General features: G+C 54.3%; 1 protein-coding gene across 2 annotated transcripts; it reads left to right on the plus strand.

The window, feature by feature from the left end:
- The first annotated feature begins 1,734 nt into the window (after positions 1-1,734).
- CDC25B (cell division cycle 25B) lies at positions 1,735-11,399 on the plus strand. Of its 2 annotated transcripts, XM_060077873.1 has the most exons (16): positions 1,735-2,143; positions 2,945-3,051; positions 3,671-3,722; positions 5,362-5,403; positions 5,588-5,624; positions 5,877-5,999; positions 6,112-6,234; positions 6,425-6,559; positions 7,032-7,112; positions 7,231-7,407; positions 7,596-7,691; positions 8,209-8,271; positions 8,413-8,511; positions 8,715-8,848; positions 9,813-9,924; positions 10,090-11,399. In XM_060077873.1, the coding sequence occupies exons 1-16, from the start codon at positions 1,944-1,946 to the stop codon at positions 10,228-10,230; spliced, it is 1,722 nt and encodes a 573-aa protein (XP_059933856.1). In that variant the 5' UTR covers positions 1,735-1,943; the 3' UTR covers positions 10,231-11,399. The 2 variants fall into 2 exon arrangements, with proteins under 2 accessions (XP_059933856.1, XP_059933857.1); XM_060077874.1 differs by lacking the exons at positions 1,735-2,143; positions 2,945-3,051; positions 3,671-3,722 and adding an exon at positions 4,957-5,032.
- The last annotated feature ends 5,956 nt before the right edge of the window (positions 11,400-17,355 follow it).

A 17,355-nucleotide genomic window follows, 5' to 3' on the forward strand; every position in this document is an offset into this window, starting at 1 on the left:
TGCTCAGGCTTTCTCTAGTTGCGGTGAGTGGGGGCTACTCTTTGTTGCAGTGTGTGGACATATTGCAGTGGCTTCTCTTGTTATGGAGCACGGGCTCTAGGCAAGTGAGCTTCAGTAGTTGTGACACGCGGGCTCAGTAGTTGTGGCAGGCAGGCTTAGTTGCTCCATGGCATGTGGGATCTTCCCGGACCAGGGCTCAAACCCGTGTCCCCTGCCTTGGCAGGCGGATTCTTAACCATTGCGCCACCAGGGAAGTCCTTTTTTTACTTTTTTAAATGCGGTTGCTAGAAAATTTTAAATTACATGTGTGGCTCGTATTTGTGCCTCCCATTTTGTTTCTATTAGCTAGGACTGTTTAGACTGACTCCAGAAGACTATGCAACAAATTATATTAGTGACTGCCTCTGGGGAGGGGCTCTGAAGATTTGGGTGGGGTGGGAGACATACTTTTGTCACGTCCCCACCCTCCTCACCCCTCTCAGATGGGATTGGGGTCTTTCCATTCCCTTCCTCCACATGTCTCCTGGCCCACCCAACCCCCTACGGCCAGGCCCTCCCTTCTGCCACCCCCACCCACTGCTCCTTGGCCTGAAGGATTGGGGCTACAGGGGAAGGGACTCAAGGCCGAAGCTCCAGCATTCCTGAGCTGCGACCCGACAAGCCGGAGGGCACCTCTCCCCAGGGCAGATGGGGTGCAAGAGTAGTTTACCACCCACTCGCTTTTGGGTTCAGCCTTCCCAACACGGTCCAGGAAAGATGGCTCCCTAGGAGGTGATCAGATAATTAGAAGATGCTCAGTTAAAACTAGTGACAAATTCAGCCTCCCTGATCAAAGAAACACCAATTAAACGTTGGCACCACATTAGCCAAACCGTCAGTGGGCATGAGATAATTCCATAACTGGGTTCTGAGGTTGCTGACACCCTCTTTGGCCCTCACGGCCAAAACTCATGGCTAGACCAACCATTAGAGCCTCCTCTGGGGCTGCGGGAGAAAACTGGATCCCTTGGCATCATATCTAATCAGAGGCTATGGAAGCACCATCAGTTACGTGTCAGCCCCCACCGCGGGTCCACCTCCCGCACTGGGGGCTCCCCGTGGGAATTACGCTTTGAGGCCGCTCTGAGCTGCCAGTCGCAGGGTCAGGGAAGCTGTGGGAGTAGAGGCGCCTGGGGTGAATCTCAACTCCACCATCTGCACAACCATGTGACCTTGAACGAGTTAATGTACTTCTCTACATTGTCCCCGTTTGTAAAGTGGAATGGCGAAAACAGACCGCACAGCACAGCTGTATTCTGCAGACTCCGGGAATGGAGGCTCTCAAGATGCCAGCCGGTGCTTGTGAGTGATGTTAAACGGCGGGGGTCCCTCTGAGGCTACCCTGAGGGGTTGTTGCATCCTCTGAGGCCCTCTTCGCTGGAGGCCCTCTACACACCCTCTTCGCTGGGGGGGGTGTAGCTCCAAACCACATACTGAGAAGCGGAATTTGGGAAGCCCGGCTCCTCGAACCGTAGCTGGGAGTGCGTGCGAGGGGCGTAAGAGAAACCCTAATTCCTCCACCCTACCCAAAGCCTGGAACTGGGCGAGGCCCTGCTGGTCCAGCCTCCGCGCCTTCCACCACACGGGCTCCGCCCTCGGTCCCGCCTCTCTTCTAACCCGCACCCCCATTGGTGGCGTCCGGCGGCGCGGCCGCTGTTATTTTTCGAATATATAAGGAGGTGGAGGTGGCAGCTTCTGCCAGAGGCTTCCCGGGCTGGTGGCTGGTCCATGCGTCCCTCCTCCCTTCCCCACCCTCCCCGCTTCCCTCTCCTCCCTCGATCCGGCCCCGTTGCTCTTCCTCCCTCCCTCCCCCCTCCACCCCGGGCCGGCTCCCTACCTCGTCCCGGCCAGCTGTGCCCGGCGTCTGTGGGTCGCCCTTCGCCCAGCCCTCCCGCCCCACCGAGATGGAGCTGCCCCAGCCGGAGCCCGCGGCAGCCTCGACTCTCAGTCCGGCCGTCGTGCGCGGTGGCGCCCAGCGTCCCGGCCACCTCCCGGGCCTCCGGCTGGGGGCTCATGGCCTCCTGGGGTCTCCGAAGCGCGCCGCCGCTTCCTCGCCGGTCACCACCCTCACCCAGACCATGCACGACCTCGCCGGGCTCGGCAGGTAGGGCGCCCCAAGGATGCTGGGTGTGGGGTGAGAGGCCCGCATTAGGGTTTAGTCCCGGGCCTCTTGGGAGCCCTGCCTGGGTGCCAAATGGGGAGGCATCCGGGACAGAGACTGCTTCAGGGGCCCAGGACTAGGGCTGTGCTGTTCACACCCTCCAGGTGACTTGTTCTTGGCCCTCACAAGCCTCTGGAGACCCTCTTCCCCACCTCCACCATGCTGCCTTCCTAATCTCAGCCCAAATCTCCACCATTTTGCCCCAGGCCGGGGATTCTGAGTCTGGAGGGGGAACTTGAGGGTGGCCCTGTTCCCTCCACCCCCAGTTCTTTCCTGGGGTTAAGGGGTTAAACTCTGGTCCTGCTCCCCGAGCAAACCTGCAGCTCCAGCCTGGGTTGTCCTTGGAGCAATAAAGACCAAAGTCTTGGCCATTCCTCCAGAAAGGCTTGTGGATGGGTAGGGGCCTGAAGAGTTTAGGGGAAGGCCCTCCAGGGCTGTCTGCTGCCCCACAATCCCCCAGGATGACCCCAGCCCACCTCCTCCAGCCTACCTCCTTGCTCTTGCTCTGGGTTCACCTTCCCCTGCACCCAGTAGAACGTTAAATCAACCAACAAAGAGAAGACACTTAGAGTCTCTGTAGAAGGCCTGAGAAGAGGGTAGGCCCTTGATGCCATCACCTCCCTGGGACAGTGCAGAGGCTGGATGGGCCCTTCAGAGGTGGGTGGCTGGTGGGAACATGGGCTGGCCAGCCCTTGAGCCCCACATTTACCTTTCTCCTTCCCTGGGTCCCTGCTCCCTTCCCAGCGAGACCCCAAAGAGTCGGGTAGGCAGCCTGCTCACATGCCTATCCCTGTCCCGTCGGGCGTCTGAATCCTCCCTGTCGTCTGAGTCCTCTGAATCTTCTGATGCAGGTGAGGCCCAGGGGTGCCAGGGGAGTTTGGGGGGCTGCCTGAGCCTCCCCACTTCACTACTGATCAGACTAACATCCTTACCACAACCTGGTGGGCCCAGCAGCCTCCCTCTGCCCAATTCTGGTGGGGCTTACCACACCCAGCACAGACTGGCTGGGCAAGGTGGGTGTTGGGTGGGGTCCTCTGCGGGAGATGAGATCCTACCTATTTCAAACCAGGCGCCAAAGTCCTGAACCACAGCCCCACCTGGGAGGCATTAGGGCTGAAAGTCTGTCATTTTATAACATTCACTTGCCTTCAGCTTTAACTTTTTCCTTTAAAAAGCCATTATCTCTTCTAGAACAGATTATTTTCAACCAGTTCTAGAAAAATGCTTAGCAGAGTTCTGGTTTAAAGCCTACAGGGAGGAGTTTCCATAGTAAACATGGAGTGGAGCCCTGTGTGATTTGGCAGTGTGTCAGCCCTTGCGGTCCATGGGTGGGTTGTGTTTCATTTTTTAATGTGCCAAGACCTAAAATAACAACAGGTTTTTTTCCCTTTTCTGAATAGGGTTGGGACATGGTGGGGGAAAGTGTGCAGGAAATGCCACCACTTTCAAACCAATGCACTCTGTCCCCAGGTCTGTGCATGGACTCTCCCAGCCCTATGGACCCCCAGGTGGTGGAGCAGACGTGAGTAGAGAAGAGGGACCACACTACCAAGGAGGGGGAACCTGCCCTGGGGAATCTCAGTTCTACCCTAAACTCACTGGGAAGCCTGGTAGAGCAAACAGACCTCTCTGGATCCCCAATGGGGGCACTAACTGACCTTCCCATGTCCTGGAATTCTGCTCCTTGTCTCAGGGAAGGGTCTGCTCTCATGGGAGCAGCTTAGAGTGGGTTCAGGGCTGGGGTGGTAGGAAAATATGGTCCAACTAATTCAAAGTTTTTAATTTACTTTAGGCCAAACAAAACAGTTGCTTCAAGGTGGTTTGGCCCTTGGCCATCCTATCAGTAACCTCTGGTTTCAGTGACATTTGACCCTCTGGCCAACCCCTGGACCAGGCCTTTTGTGAGGGGGAGTAGAGAAGTTGGTGGGCTCTGCTCAGCATAGTTCCCTGCTTCTTGGTTGTGGGACGTGAGTAGTACCTTCCAGAGCACAGCTGTTCCCACCCAGCTGATCATGCCCCAGCAGGGAGAGCAGCTGTCAGGCATTACTGGGAACAGCTGGGCATCCCTGGCCTGAGCTAAGGGACTATGGCTTTGGGTTTAGGGCAGTGGCTGTCTTTCTTCCCATTGCCTTTGATCAGACTGGGCTGGGCTGCAGGTTTGTTCATAAACAGGAAATGGGGAGAGCATTGGGTGGTGGTGTGGGGACTGCACGTTGGGTTTTGATGGTAACACAGGACTGTCCCTGCTTTACCCCCAGGGCCCAGGTGCAGGCTGAAAACCAAGCCAATTAAATTGGTCATCCTGATGCCAGGTTGGCTGGGCACAGCCACCCTCCTACTCGGGGCAGGGGCATCCCCCTGACACTTTAGCCCTCAGTTCCCCCCCCCCCACTGCACCTGCTTTGATGGTTACACAGAAAGAAGTGTGTGTGTGTGTGTGTGTGTGTGTGTGTGTATACACACATAGACACAAAAACCCCGCCTGGCAGGTGGTCTCTGGTAACACAGCTAGCCTCAGAAGGAACATCTGTTGGAATTCTTTGCCTGCTGGCCTTTTCTAAGGCAGGAGGAGGGGGTAGGACAGAGGCTGGGTCCTGGAAAATTCCACAGGAGGGAGGAGAGGTTGTGACCCTGCTCATTTGTCACTAGGGGGTCTGGTACAGCAGACTGAACCAGGCCCCTGTCCTGGAGGAGCCAGGACAGTCCCACACAAGGGAGGGAAGCCCAGCCTTTCTGGCATCCAGGTCCTGGAGATATCCACATTTTCAGGACAAGGCCTGTCATCATGGGATGGATGGATGCCTTTCCTGGCAGCCATATGGCCCTGCTGAGGTGATTTGCATACAGGTGGAAGGCCTGTGGGCAGGCTGGTGAGACTGTTGCCTTGGTAACTCCTCAGCCACCCTGCAACCTACACCAGCTGTCTCTGTCACTGCCATTCTCCAGGCCTCCTCCATTCACGGCAGCCTTTGAAATCCCAGGCTGCCTCTCATCTCCCCTTCCCCTACACCTGGGCCCCCTGATAATCTGCATTCTTCCTCCCTCCTCTTTCCCCTGGCCTGAGCCCTGGCCCTGGCCCTTGTGGACTAAAAACCTAATGCTGGGGGTGGGCGATGGGCTGTGAGGGGAGCTGGGTTGCATGGGACCCTTCTCTCTCCTAGATTTGAACAGGCCATCCAGGCAGCCAGCCGAGTTATTCGAAAGTAAGTGCTTGTGCCTTCCTCACGCAGGCTCCCCTGCCCGGTGTGGGTGGAGTAGGCCCGGGGAGGGTGCTTTCCCAGGTCCTCCCGAAGGGGTGCACAGGGCTCTGTGGTGGAGGGGCACCCTGCATGCTCTCTGTCACGGCCCAACTCTTCAGCCTTGAGGTGTCCCTGTTTCCTTCTGCAGTGAGCAGTTTTCTATCCGACGCTTCCAGTCCTTGCCGGTGAGTGTCCTTGAGGCCCATCAGGAGGCTCGGGCTTGCTGGCCAGGATTGTGGAGGGGCAGGAGGGACTGGGGTTGGTTCCCAGAGGGTGGGCTTGAATCGGTTGGGTGTCCCTGGTCTGGCTGTGGGAGCTGGGCTTTGGAGGTGGACAGGGGAGCTGGGGGAGTTGGAGGAGGGATGGGAGAAGGTAGGGCCTGGGCTGGCACCAGAGGAATGCAGCCTTCTGTACCTGCTGCCCTCCTGGCTCTCTAGGGGAGGCTTCTGGGCCACAGCCCTGTGCTACGGAACATCACCAACTCCCAAGCGCCTGGCACCTGGAGGAAGAGTGAAGCATGTGGCCGAGCTGCCCACAGCTCTAGGGAGGACAAAGAGAATGTGCGCTTCCAGAAGGCCAGAGTGGGAGCACTCCAGGGAGAGAAGGGGGCTTGCTGGGATTTGCTCTGGCATTTGATCATGTACCCGCCTCCGCTCCCTGTATTGCCCGCAGGATGGATTTGTCTTCAAGATGCCGGGGAAGCCCACACATCCCAGCCACACCCATGCCCTGGCAGAGTGGGCCAGCCGCAGAGAAGCCTTTGCCCAGAGGCCAAGCTCGGCTCCCGACCTGATGGTATATCAGGAGAGCTGACCCATGCAGGGCAGGCATGCACACAGGGCAGGTGCCTGTGAAGGCAGCCTGGGGGACTTGAGGGTGATCCTGAGCCCTGAGGCACTGGGAAACTTTTCTCAGAAAGTTTGGGGTGGGGACTGCCTCAGGGCCCCACCCCTGAGTCATCTGCGTCTATTCGTCACCCACACAGTGTCTCACCCCTGAGCGGAAGATGGAAGTAGAAGAACTGACTCCCCTGGCCCGATGTTGCTTCTCCCTGACCCCAACCAAGGGGGCTGCCGAGGAAGATGATGGATTCGTGGATATCCTGGAGAGTGACTTAAAGGTGAACAGCCTTGCCCTTTCAGGCCCCCTACCTCTCCCTCCCTGGGATCTTAGAAAAGGGGAGAGTTCTGAGTTCCTACAGCAAGATTATGACCTCATTTCAATGTCATCAGAAGAACTGGAGGTTGCCGAGTTACAGCTTGACCTCTGGCCAATCAGAGAAGAGGAGGTGGCTGGTGCTGCAGTGAAGGGCGGTTGGGCAGGGCAGAGGGAAGCCTGGTCCTCCTTCATGGCCACACTTCTCCCAGTTCTATCTATGCAAGCCCCTGCAGCGAGTGGGGCCCTGCAGCTTCCTAGTTCTGGGGGTCTGCCCTGTGCTCGGGTAAAGTGAGGGAGGTGTGAGCAGGGTGAGGGAGGGCTGCTGGCCTGGAGTTTGCTGGGAGAACTGGGAAGGCTGTCCTGGAAGACTCGGGGCCTTAGAGGTTGGACCTTTGCCTGTGAATGTAACCATATCTTTGCTGATTTGGCCTCAGGAGGATGATGTAGTCCCCCCAGGCATGGAGAGCCTCATAAGTGCCCCACTGGTCAAGACCTCAGAAAAGGAAGAGGAGCAGGTGAGCCTCTGGAGAGGCCCCTCAGAATTTGGAGGGGTGGGGCCCTGCCCTCCGGGTGGGAGTTGGTGTGGAGGGCAGGGGCTGGAAACTCTGACCCCGGACCTGCCACCTCCGCCAGGACCTCATCATGTACAGCAAGTGCCAGCGGCTCTTCCGCTCTCCGTCCATGCCCTGCAGCGTGATCCGGCCCATCCTCAAGAGGCTGGAGCGGCCCCAGGACAGGGACCTGCCCATACAGAGCAAGCGGAGAAGGAGCGTGACCCCTCCAGAGGAGCAGCGGGAGGCTGAGGAACCCGTGAGTGCCCTCCTTCTAGGGCGGGACTGGGCTTGGCAGGGCTGAGCTGCCACCCTCCACGTCCACCCTGCAAGTCCTTCTCAGCCGGGTTTGTGGCAGAGGACAGGGTGCAGGGAAGGGGGGTCCTCGCCAGATGGGGCACTGAGGGGCAGCCTCACCCCTGACCCTGGCTGCCACCTGCCTCACAGAAAGCCCGCGTTCTCCGCTCAAAGTCCTTGTGTCATGACGAGATTGAGAACATCCTGGACAGTGACCACCGAGAACTGATCGGGGATTACTCCAAGGTACTAGCAGTGGGATCCCTCAGGAGGCTCCATCCCTTACTGACTGTGGCCCCTGAGCCCAGCAGCTGCTTCAGCAACTCCCTCTCTCCCCAGAGGCCCCTCGCCTTGTCCTTTGCATCTTATCCTTTATCCTCATCTAGACTCCTCTCTCTCACTCTTCTTGATATCCTGACTCTACCCAAATCTGTACAGGGCATCAGTGGTGTCTCAACCTTGGAAAACATTTCCAAACCATAACATCTTGCTTGGAGCTTCTTTGGGCCTCATCCTGGGGCTTGCTTGGCAAAACATGGGGGCAGGAGGCATGGGGGTTCATCTCTTCTCCCCATCTTCATTTCCCCTTGGAAGGTTGTTCCCTGGGGATCAGACCCTAGAGGCCCCTCTTGGTTGCTATGGGAACCAGAGCTGAATTTGAAGGTCAAAGCAGGTGTGGCCTTTGGGCTTGGGAAAAAAACTCCATCTTTTCCATCTTACCGATCTCACTTTCTCTCTCCCCTCTCTCTCCTCTTCCCTTTAGGCCTTCCTCCTACAGACTGTGGATGGAAAGCACCAAGACCTCAAGTACATCTCACCAGAAACGGTATGCAGGCATGAGCTATTTTCTGGTGCATTTGGGACTTCTGTTTGCCTGTTAACCTCCCCTGGGGTCAGGCTACATGCATGGGCCAGCCCCTGCCTGCCAGCCTGAACTGCTGGAACCCACCTCCGTGGCCTCCTACAGATGGTGGCCCTGCTGACAGGCAAGTTCAGCAACATCGTGGAGAGGTTTGTGATTGTGGACTGCAGATACCCCTACGAGTATGAAGGCGGGCACATCAAGGTGAGACAGGGTGACGGGAGAGGACTCACCCAGTTCTATCCTTCCTCTGCCTGGAGGATGAATCAGTAGGGGGTGGGTGCACCCTCTCATGGGATTCTGCCCCTCAAGAGGTGGGGTCACTCATCTGAAAGATGGGGACCACATAGGGCAGGGTCTCCCGCCCAGGCCTAGGGCTGTGGCCTGACCTCTGGCTCCTTTGGCAGACTGCTGTGAACCTGCCTCTGGAAAGGGATGCTGAGACCTTCCTGCTACAGAGCCCCATCACACCCTGTAGCCTGGACAAGAGAATCATCCTCATTTTCCACTGTGAATTTTCATCTGAGCGGGGGCCCCGCATGTGAGTCCCAGCTCCACCCAGCCAGCTAGTGCTGCTCCTGACCTTCCTCGCCCAGGACTGCGGATGCTGGAGCCATCCAATGGCCAAGAGGCCCAAACCCAGCCATGGCCCTCCTGGGCCTAGACCTGTTGTCTCACCTGATACCTTGGAGCAGACCTCATCCCTGCTTCCCTGTGCATGGCACCCTCCTCCTGTCTCCCTCTCACTGTCCTTCCCAACAGGCCTCCCATCTACCCTCTGTCCCTTGCCGCCCCCCTCCCTAAAACCTAATTCTCCATCAGTCTCCATCAGTGTCCTTAAAGTCCAAGGGCCCTGGGCCTCCCTGGTGGCGCAAATGGTTAAGAGTCCGCCTGCCGATGCAGGGGATACGGGTTCGTGCCCCGGTCTGGGAGGATCCCATATGCCACGGAGCGGCTGGGCCCGTGAGCCATGGCCGCTGGGCCTGCGCATCCGGAGCCTGTGCTCCGCAACGGGAGAGGCCACAACAGTGAGAGGCCCACATACCGCAAAAAGAAAAAAGAAAAAAAAAAAAAAAAAAAGTCCAAGGGCCCTGTCCCAGTCCTCAGTGACACTGATCCTTCCAGAGTTCAATCGTCCTTTCTCTCTCCACCTCCTCCTCACCAAGCCTTGTCTAGACCTTCTGAATCTACCTCTTGAACTTGGTCCACTTCTCTCCTTCCTGCCTCCCCTTTCTCAGCCCAGGAGAAATGTCTCTGACAAAGATTGAGCAACTGTGTTCTGGACACAGAACCCCCTTGATTTGCTTCATTCCTTCTATCTCCCCAACCTCTTCTGTACCCAGTTAGCCAGACTGATCTAAAAGTGTTCTTGTGGCTGACATTCCTCCACTCAAGCCTTCTGTGGTTCCCCAAGGCCCTCAAAGGAGTGGGCACGGGGACCAGTTCCCCTGATGTACACCCCACTGCATGCCCAGCTCTGAACCCCACACCCCTGCTGGTCCCAGGTGCCGTTTCATCCGGGAACGGGACAGAGCCTCCAATGACTACCCCAGCCTCTACTATCCTGAGATGTATATCCTCAAAGGCGGCTACAAGGAGTTCTTCCCACAGCACCCGGTACCATGGGTGGGGGTGGCCATAGCCTCCGTGGGAGGGCTGGGCTACAGGGAAAGGGCTCGGCTAGGCAGTAGCCCTAGGAGAAGGAGTAGGGAGGACTGGGTCCCCCCCCACCCGAAGTTGCCCATTTCCCCGTATTGATCAACCCATCCCATCCTGCCCTAGACCTTTTGTGAGCCTCAGGACTACCGGCCCATGAACCATGAGGACTTCAAGGATGAGCTGAAGACCTTCCGCCTCAAGACGCGCAGCTGGGCTGGCGAGCGGAGCCGGCGGGAGCTCTGCAGCCGCCTGCAGGACCAGTGAAGTGATGGCAACTGTCCCACCCGCCTTTCTTGCTTTGTGCGGCCTGGGCCTCAGCTGCCCAGTGGCTTACAGGGCTGAGGGTCTGCTGTCTGGGCGAAAGACGGTGAGGGTGTCCTGTCTGTTTGCCCCAGTGCTGATCCCCTGTCTCACTCCAGTCATACTCCATATCGTGGTGACACCCACGGCCCCACCCCTGGCACCCCTGGAAGAGCCCAGCCTGCTGACTTAGTGAAATTGGATTAAGTCTAGTTCAAAGGAAGTGTTTTGTGTCTAGCAGGAGCCTTTTTGTTTTTTTTCTTTATTGTTTGGGTTAACCCTTTGTCTTCCTGTATTCAGAAAAGCCCCCTTTTTTCTAGGGGCTTTGTTTGTATGTATGAGGCTGAGAGAAAGCTACAGCCCCCTAGGATGGGCCACAGCTGTACTCTTCCCTGCCCTAGGAGTCAGCACTGTGCCCCAGGCTCTCGACAGCACTCCTGAGTGTGTGCGCCATGTTCCCCTTTCTCTTTTCCTCTTTCCTGTCCCTCCATATGAACACCTCCAGCACAGACATGAGCTCTTACTCTTTCCTGTTTCAGTGTTATATATATGCTTGATTTGTCTTTTTTTTTTTTTTTTTTTGCCCATCTCAGGATAGTCACAGGCTAAGATTTAGGTTCCCCCATCCAGTTGGGGTTAAAGACTCAAACTTTCATAACCCACTTGGCCCTGGCTTCTGTTGCCTCAGAAAGGGATGTTATTATCTGCGGAGGCCCTTGGGTGAGGGCTAAGGCCTGCATCCTGAGCCCACTGGAAGCCTAGCCCTCACTGCTGTGAACCCTGGGGCCTGAACCGTGTCAGAACTTGCTGCTGTCTTGTCATGGATGGACAGATGGACGAATGGAAGAGTGGATGGATGGATGGCCGTGGATGCACAACGCCTTGTCCACAAACCGCTGAGTTGAAAGTGTCTCTGAGGATGACAGCCTGCAGCAGGAGTATACGTGTATCTGTATGGACAAAATCTTTACACTTTAAGGTTTGGAGATATTCAAAAGGAAATGTCATGGAAGCAGCTAAACCAAGGCCAGCCACCTCTGGATTCTGAATCTCAGGAAATGGGCAGGGCTTCTTGAAGGCCCTGATGAGTCATCTGGTAGGGTCTTGGTTCAATAAAGCACTGAGCAAGTTGAGTAAGGCAGCATGTGTCCTGTGGAGCCCTTGACAAGACTGCGGCAGACACTCATGGTGGAATATGGCAGGGGCAAGTCAGCAGATTGAGGCTGGAAGACTCCTGGGAAGGTGGCCTCATACCCTCTTCTTCCCAAGTCTTGCCAAGATTTTGGATTCAGACTCCCCATTTCCCTCATCTGGCTGCTCGAGCACTTCTGGGCTCACCCTTCCTAAATTCTGCACCAAAAAGGCAAGAGTGATGCCATCACTTCTCTCCTCTAGAATTGTCAGTGGCTCACCATTGCCTTCAGATAAACTTAAAAGTCTCATAGCCCTTTAGGACCTAGGCCCTCCCCAGCCTCATTCCTCACCTCTTGCTGAATCAAGTCCCAGCAACAGAGTTGCTGTTCACATTTCCTTGTCTTTGCATCTGCTGTATTATCCTCAGCAATGCTCTCCGCAATCTGCTTTTCCTCTTTTAAGATTCGGTTTCAAATGTTAATTCCTCCCAGAAGTCTCCCTGCCCTATCAGGGAAATGACTTTCCTTTCAGTATCCCCAGCACCCAGCAGAGGTTCCACCACCTAGGAGGTGCCAAGTTCAAGATCAAGAGAGTGGGAAAGGGCCAATCTGGGAATACCAGGCCAAAGCTGGGTGTGTCAGGAAATCCTCTCGGAATACCACAGCAAATAACTCTCCCCTCAAATATGAGCTGTGATTGTAGGGAATCCTTTGCAAATGTACAACTAAGACGCTGCCTGATACAGAGTGCACACAGAACATGTCAGGTGTCATTACTGCTTTCTGTCAAAGTTCATCTACCTTGCCATGATTATTTGCTCCATTTTGCAGATGGGAAAACAGGATATTTCTTGCCAGAGCAATAAGAAGGGACTTGAGATTCCCAGGCTGGGTCTAAAGGACACTTACCTGGTCTCTAGCTTGTCCCCCTGCCCACCCCAAGTTTCTTCTGCTCCAAGGCTTGGTCCTCACTCTTGGTCTAGAGCCCCCTGCAAGGGCACAACCTGTGGGGGGGCCGGTATCTTGGGGGCTGGGCTTCTACTCAGGAAGAGGAACTCTGGAAGCCTCCAGAAGCCCCCTCCACTGAGCAGGCAGCTGACACCAAGGCCAGCTTTATTTGGGTGAGGATTTGCCCCAGAAAAAGGAAAATATCTGTGCAGACGCCTGAGAAAGAGGGAGAAGTAGAGGGAGGGGAGAGAGTGAGCCCTGGGCACGGTTATGCTGAGACTTGCCTGTACCAGCCTGAGGGCTCAACTGGTTTGGTTTTATGAGGAGGAAGGCAGCTGGATGCTCAGAGGGCACTCACTTACCCCAGGTTACACAGCAGATACAAGCAGAGCAGGTATTACAGCTGCCCAGGACTCTCCCACTCACCTTCTACCTCTGGCCCAGAGGGCCAAGGTGGTGGGGCTAGGCTGCCTGGCTTCTGCTCTGAGAGTCCTCTTACCACTCTGTCCATCTGGATCAGGCCACATGGGGAGGAGAAAGTAATAGGAGCTGAGTGTCTAACACCGCCCAGACTGTGCCAGGTGCTGACAGCTGCAGCCACATCTGCCCCACTCATAACCCATCAGAGTCATAGCTGCTGTCAGTCTGCTCCAGACACTTTTACCTAGTGTCTTCTACGCACACCAGGTCAGTATTCAGCTCATTTTGCAGGGGAAACAGAAGAAAGAGGAAGGCAGGGAAGGGACCCTGGTCAAGCGAGGTCCAAACTGTTCCCTGAGAGAAGGCCCTGGTGCTGACATCCACCTTGAGGGAGGTGTGGGCCTGGGTCCGGTAGAGGGGGCGCCAGGGTTCACCTCTCCAATTCGGGTCGGGCCAAGACCTCCCTGCCCCCGGGAATTTCCGGGGATGGGGCAGAGGTGCTGCAACCCCCTGTTCCACCAGGAAAAGAAGCTATAACTTTATTCCTGGATGCTCATAAAGAGGAGTGGATCAGGCAAGGAAGCGGTTTAAAATACTGGGCTGCCAGCCAGTTTTAAAGGTTGTTTTACTTGGGCCAAGGTGGGGCAGTAATTCCCACCTCTGGCTAGGAGCCTGGGAGCAGCCACGTGCAGCCGACTCACAAAGTTAAAGAGCTGTGCAGGGCAGGGCCCAAGTAAGGAGCCTCTGCCAGGCGTGGCAGAGTCAGGAGGCATTGCTGGGCACTGGGCATTATTGGATTTGCTCACCAGATAACTTGCAATGACAATTTAAAAAATGTTTTCTTGGGCTTCCCTGGTGGCGCAGTGGTTGGGAGTCTGCCTGCCGATGCAGGGGACACAGGTTCGTGCCCCGGTCCGGGAGGATCCCACATGCCGCGGAGCGGCTGGACCCGTGATCCATGGCCGCTGGGCCTGCACGTCCGGAGCCTGTGCCGGACGCCTGCATATCGCAATTAAAAAATAAATAAATAAATAAAATAAAAAATGTTTTCTTTTTAAATTGGGGAAAGATGGACATTTCCTCAAAGGTACACATCTTAAGCATAAAGCACAGATGTGAGGAGGCACCACACAGCTCAAGATGTCGACATTTCTAGCATCCCAGGAGGCTCCCTCCTGCTCCCTCCTAGTTACCCACGCTCTGTGGTCACCACTAATTTGACCTCTCTCATGGTAGATTAGTTTTGCCTGTTCTTGAGCTTCATAGAGATGAAATCATACTCTTTTGTGTCTGGCTTTTTTCACCCAGCATAATGATTTTGAGATTCATCATGTTTCTTTTAGCAAGAGTTATTCTTGTTCATTGCTGTGTAGTATTCCATTATATGGATATATTCTTTTTTTTTTAATTGTGGGATATTCCTTTTCACTTAGAAAATTTGCAAATAATTTTTAAAAGGCAATAGTCAATGTTGGGAAATATTTTTTTTGACTTTTTTTTTAACATCTTTCTTGGAGTATAACTGCTTTACAATGGTGTGTTAGTTTCTGCTTTATAACAAAGTAAATCAGCTATATGGATATATTCTTACATTGAATTATTCATTCTACTTTTTTCTTCTGGCCTTTATTTATTTATTTTCACCATGCCACATGTCTTGCAGGATCTTAGTTCCCCAATCAGGGATTGAACCCACTTTCACGGCAGTGAAAGTGCTGAGTCCTAACCATTGGACCACCAGGGAATTCCCTGGCCTTTAAATCTTTAAAAACTTAAGGTAAAATTCACCCTCTTGTGTATACAGTTCTGTGAGTTTTGACGAATGCACAGTTTCGTAACTGCCACCACAATTAAGATATAGAACATTTTCATTTTGCCCTCAGTGAATAATTTGGGACTATTTCAAATTGTGGTGGAACTATACCAGGAGTGGAATTGCTGGCTTGTAGCATGTGTGTTTTCCACATAGTTCTCCAAGGTTGCTATACCAACTTACCTTCCTACCAGCAGTGTCTGAGAGTTCTGTTGCTCCATATTTTCATTAAGATTGGTAAACTTTAATTTCACTCTCAACCAGAAAATGTGGTTATTTATAGCAAAAAGCTCTGTTAACTGTCAAGTGCTGAACCTACATGCTGTGATGTGGCAGTAGCAGGAGTTCCAGCCTGTTTTCTGATCCTCCTACGTTGAAATACTGATCTTAGTCTTAATTGCTTCTCAAGTCAGATTCTGAAAAAAGTTAAAGTGACTCTTTGGAGTTAACTGACTGTAAATTACTGGCTTGAGTCTGCCAGTGACAATAGCTCACAACCACCTAGAAAACATGATTTTTAAAAAGTCTTCATCCCTGGGATTGAACACACAGGCACCCTACTTTCCAGAAGCGATAAAACTGTTGGTGGTACAGAAAGGAAGGATGTTTAGACAAGGAGGTCTATAGCCATGTGGAATCTGGAAACAATCAGGAGAGGGAAGTTGAGCAATGATGGAGAAGTTGCTGTTCTACAGCCTTAAAATTCATGCCTTGAGAGAATGTTGGATGACATGAAGTTATTCAGCCTATTGTTCAAAGTAGACAGTTGGTTATGGGACAGAAGCTAAGAAGCATTCCCACCCAACCCACATGGGAATGTGGGTGCTGAGCAGTGCTGCTAGGATTGCTTCCTCCCCACCCAGTCCATACCAGCACACATACCCCTGGGAGGGGTGGTGACTGAAGCTGCCAGGCTCTGAGTCAGCTGGGCCTGGGGCAGCGGGAGGGGAAAGGGTCTCACGTGGCTGGGCCTGAGCTGCCTCGTGGGGCCTCCTGGCTCTCAGCCCTGCAGGAAGAGCAGCCGTTTGAAAGGACAAATCACACACTGCCTAGCCCTTCTGGAGCCCAGCCAAGACATGGGGCCTGGGGCTCCCTGAGGGGAGGGCTCAGGGCGGGGGGGCCTCCTGAGCTGGGATTGGGAATACCAGAGAAGGAGATCATCCAACCAGGGTGGGAAGGGAGCTCCCAAGGTTGGATTATAGCAGGTAAGCAGGGCTGGGATTATGGCCTCTGGGAGCTGAGGGTGTGGGCCAGCAGTCTCTGTGGTGACCCTGAAGGGATGGGGGAGAAGGGGACACACAAGGGAGGGGATGAAACAGGCTGAAATTTATGGACATGCACACCTCATTCAGTACATGTGTAATATCAGGAAAGTTACTTGATCTCAGTGCCTCATCTGCAAAATACGACAGTAAAGCCCCTCCTTCAAAGGCTTGTGGATTGGATCAAATGAGTTGGTGTATGTAAAGCACTAAAAATAGGGCCTGTCTACATCAAGTGCCACACAAGAGTCTGCCATGGCTGTTATTACTTAGAGCCAATGTGGGGATTACAAGACCAGAAAGGTAAAAAGGATAAGCCTAAAAACACTTAATTAAAAGAAAGGGGCTAACCTGAGGGTTTGGCCCCTTTCTGCCCATAGACATGCCCCTGGGTGATGGGTTACAAGGGAAAAGCCCAGCCGCTCTGTGTAGGAGACTGGTGTCCTACTGCAACAAAGTAGCAGTTAGGAGACTGTGGATGGGGGTTGGTGCAGGCAGAGGAGGAGGAGGCCGTCTGGTGACCCACATAGGGCAAGCCATCTCTGAGATGGCCCAGGAAGGTGGAGGGGGATGGAAGTATAAGGCTTGCCCTACTTTGGTCTCCTTAATTCTAGGGCAACCATAGCCACTCGAGCTCAGCCCACCTGGGCTCTCAGTAAAGCAGATCCCCTCTTCCTCTTAGTTTCCTCCTCTACAATTTGAGAAATGGCTAAACATTCTTATCAGACATTCAAAAAATCCATTGCCTGGGGCTGGCAGAATCCATCTAATTGCCCTCCCCTCATCCAGAAGTAGGTGGTGGCCCAGCTGGTCTGGCCTGAGGTCTCAGGGGTCTGTAAAGATCAATAAGCATTTCCAGCTGTCAAAAACCAGTGGGAGGGGGGGGACTTCCCTGGTGGCACAGTGGTTAAGAATCCACCTGCCAAAGCAGGGGACACAGGTTCGAGCCCTAGCCCAGGAAGATCCCACATGCCACGGAGCAACTAAGCCCGTGCGCCACAACTACTGAGCCCACGTGCCACAACTACTGAAGCCTGTGCACTGCAACGAGAAGCCACTGCAATGAGAAACTCGCGCGTTGCAACAAAGAGTAGGCCCCGCTCACCGCAACTAGAAAAAGCCCGCACGCAGCAATGAAGACCCAACGCAGCCAAATAAATAAATTACAAAAACAAAACAAAACAAAAAACAATGGGGGGACTTTCCTGGTGGTGCAGTGGTTAAGAACCTGCCTGCCAAGGTAGGGGACACGGTTCGATCCCTGGTCCGGGAAGATCCCACATGCCGAGGAGCAACTAAGCCCATGCACCACAGCTACTGAGCCTGCACTCTAGAGGCTGCGAGCCACAACTACTGAAGCCCGCGGGTCTAGAGCCCATGCTCCACAACAAGGCAAGCCACTGCAATGAGAAGTCCCAGGTTGCCGCAACTAGAGAAAGCCCGCATGCAGCAACAAAGACCCAATGCAGCCAAAAAAAGAAAAAAAAAAAATGGGGCTATCTTGGGGGAGTGA

Source organism: Mesoplodon densirostris, chromosome 16 (assembly GCF_025265405.1).
Source record: "Mesoplodon densirostris isolate mMesDen1 chromosome 16, mMesDen1 primary haplotype, whole genome shotgun sequence".
Lineage (NCBI taxonomy): Eukaryota > Metazoa > Chordata > Mammalia > Artiodactyla > Ziphiidae > Mesoplodon > Mesoplodon densirostris.

Coding starts and splice junctions, on each gene's coding strand:
- CDC25B (XM_060077873.1), top strand. CDS start 1,944: ATGGAGCTGCCCCAGCCGGAGCCCGCGGCAGCCTCGACTCTCAGTCCG. Junction 8,272..8,412: donor AGTACATCTCACCAGAAACG/GTATGCAGGCAT, acceptor GGCCTCCTACAG/ATGGTGGCCCTGCTGACAGG. Junction 8,512..8,714: donor ATGAAGGCGGGCACATCAAG/GTGAGACAGGGT, acceptor CTCCTTTGGCAG/ACTGCTGTGAACCTGCCTCT.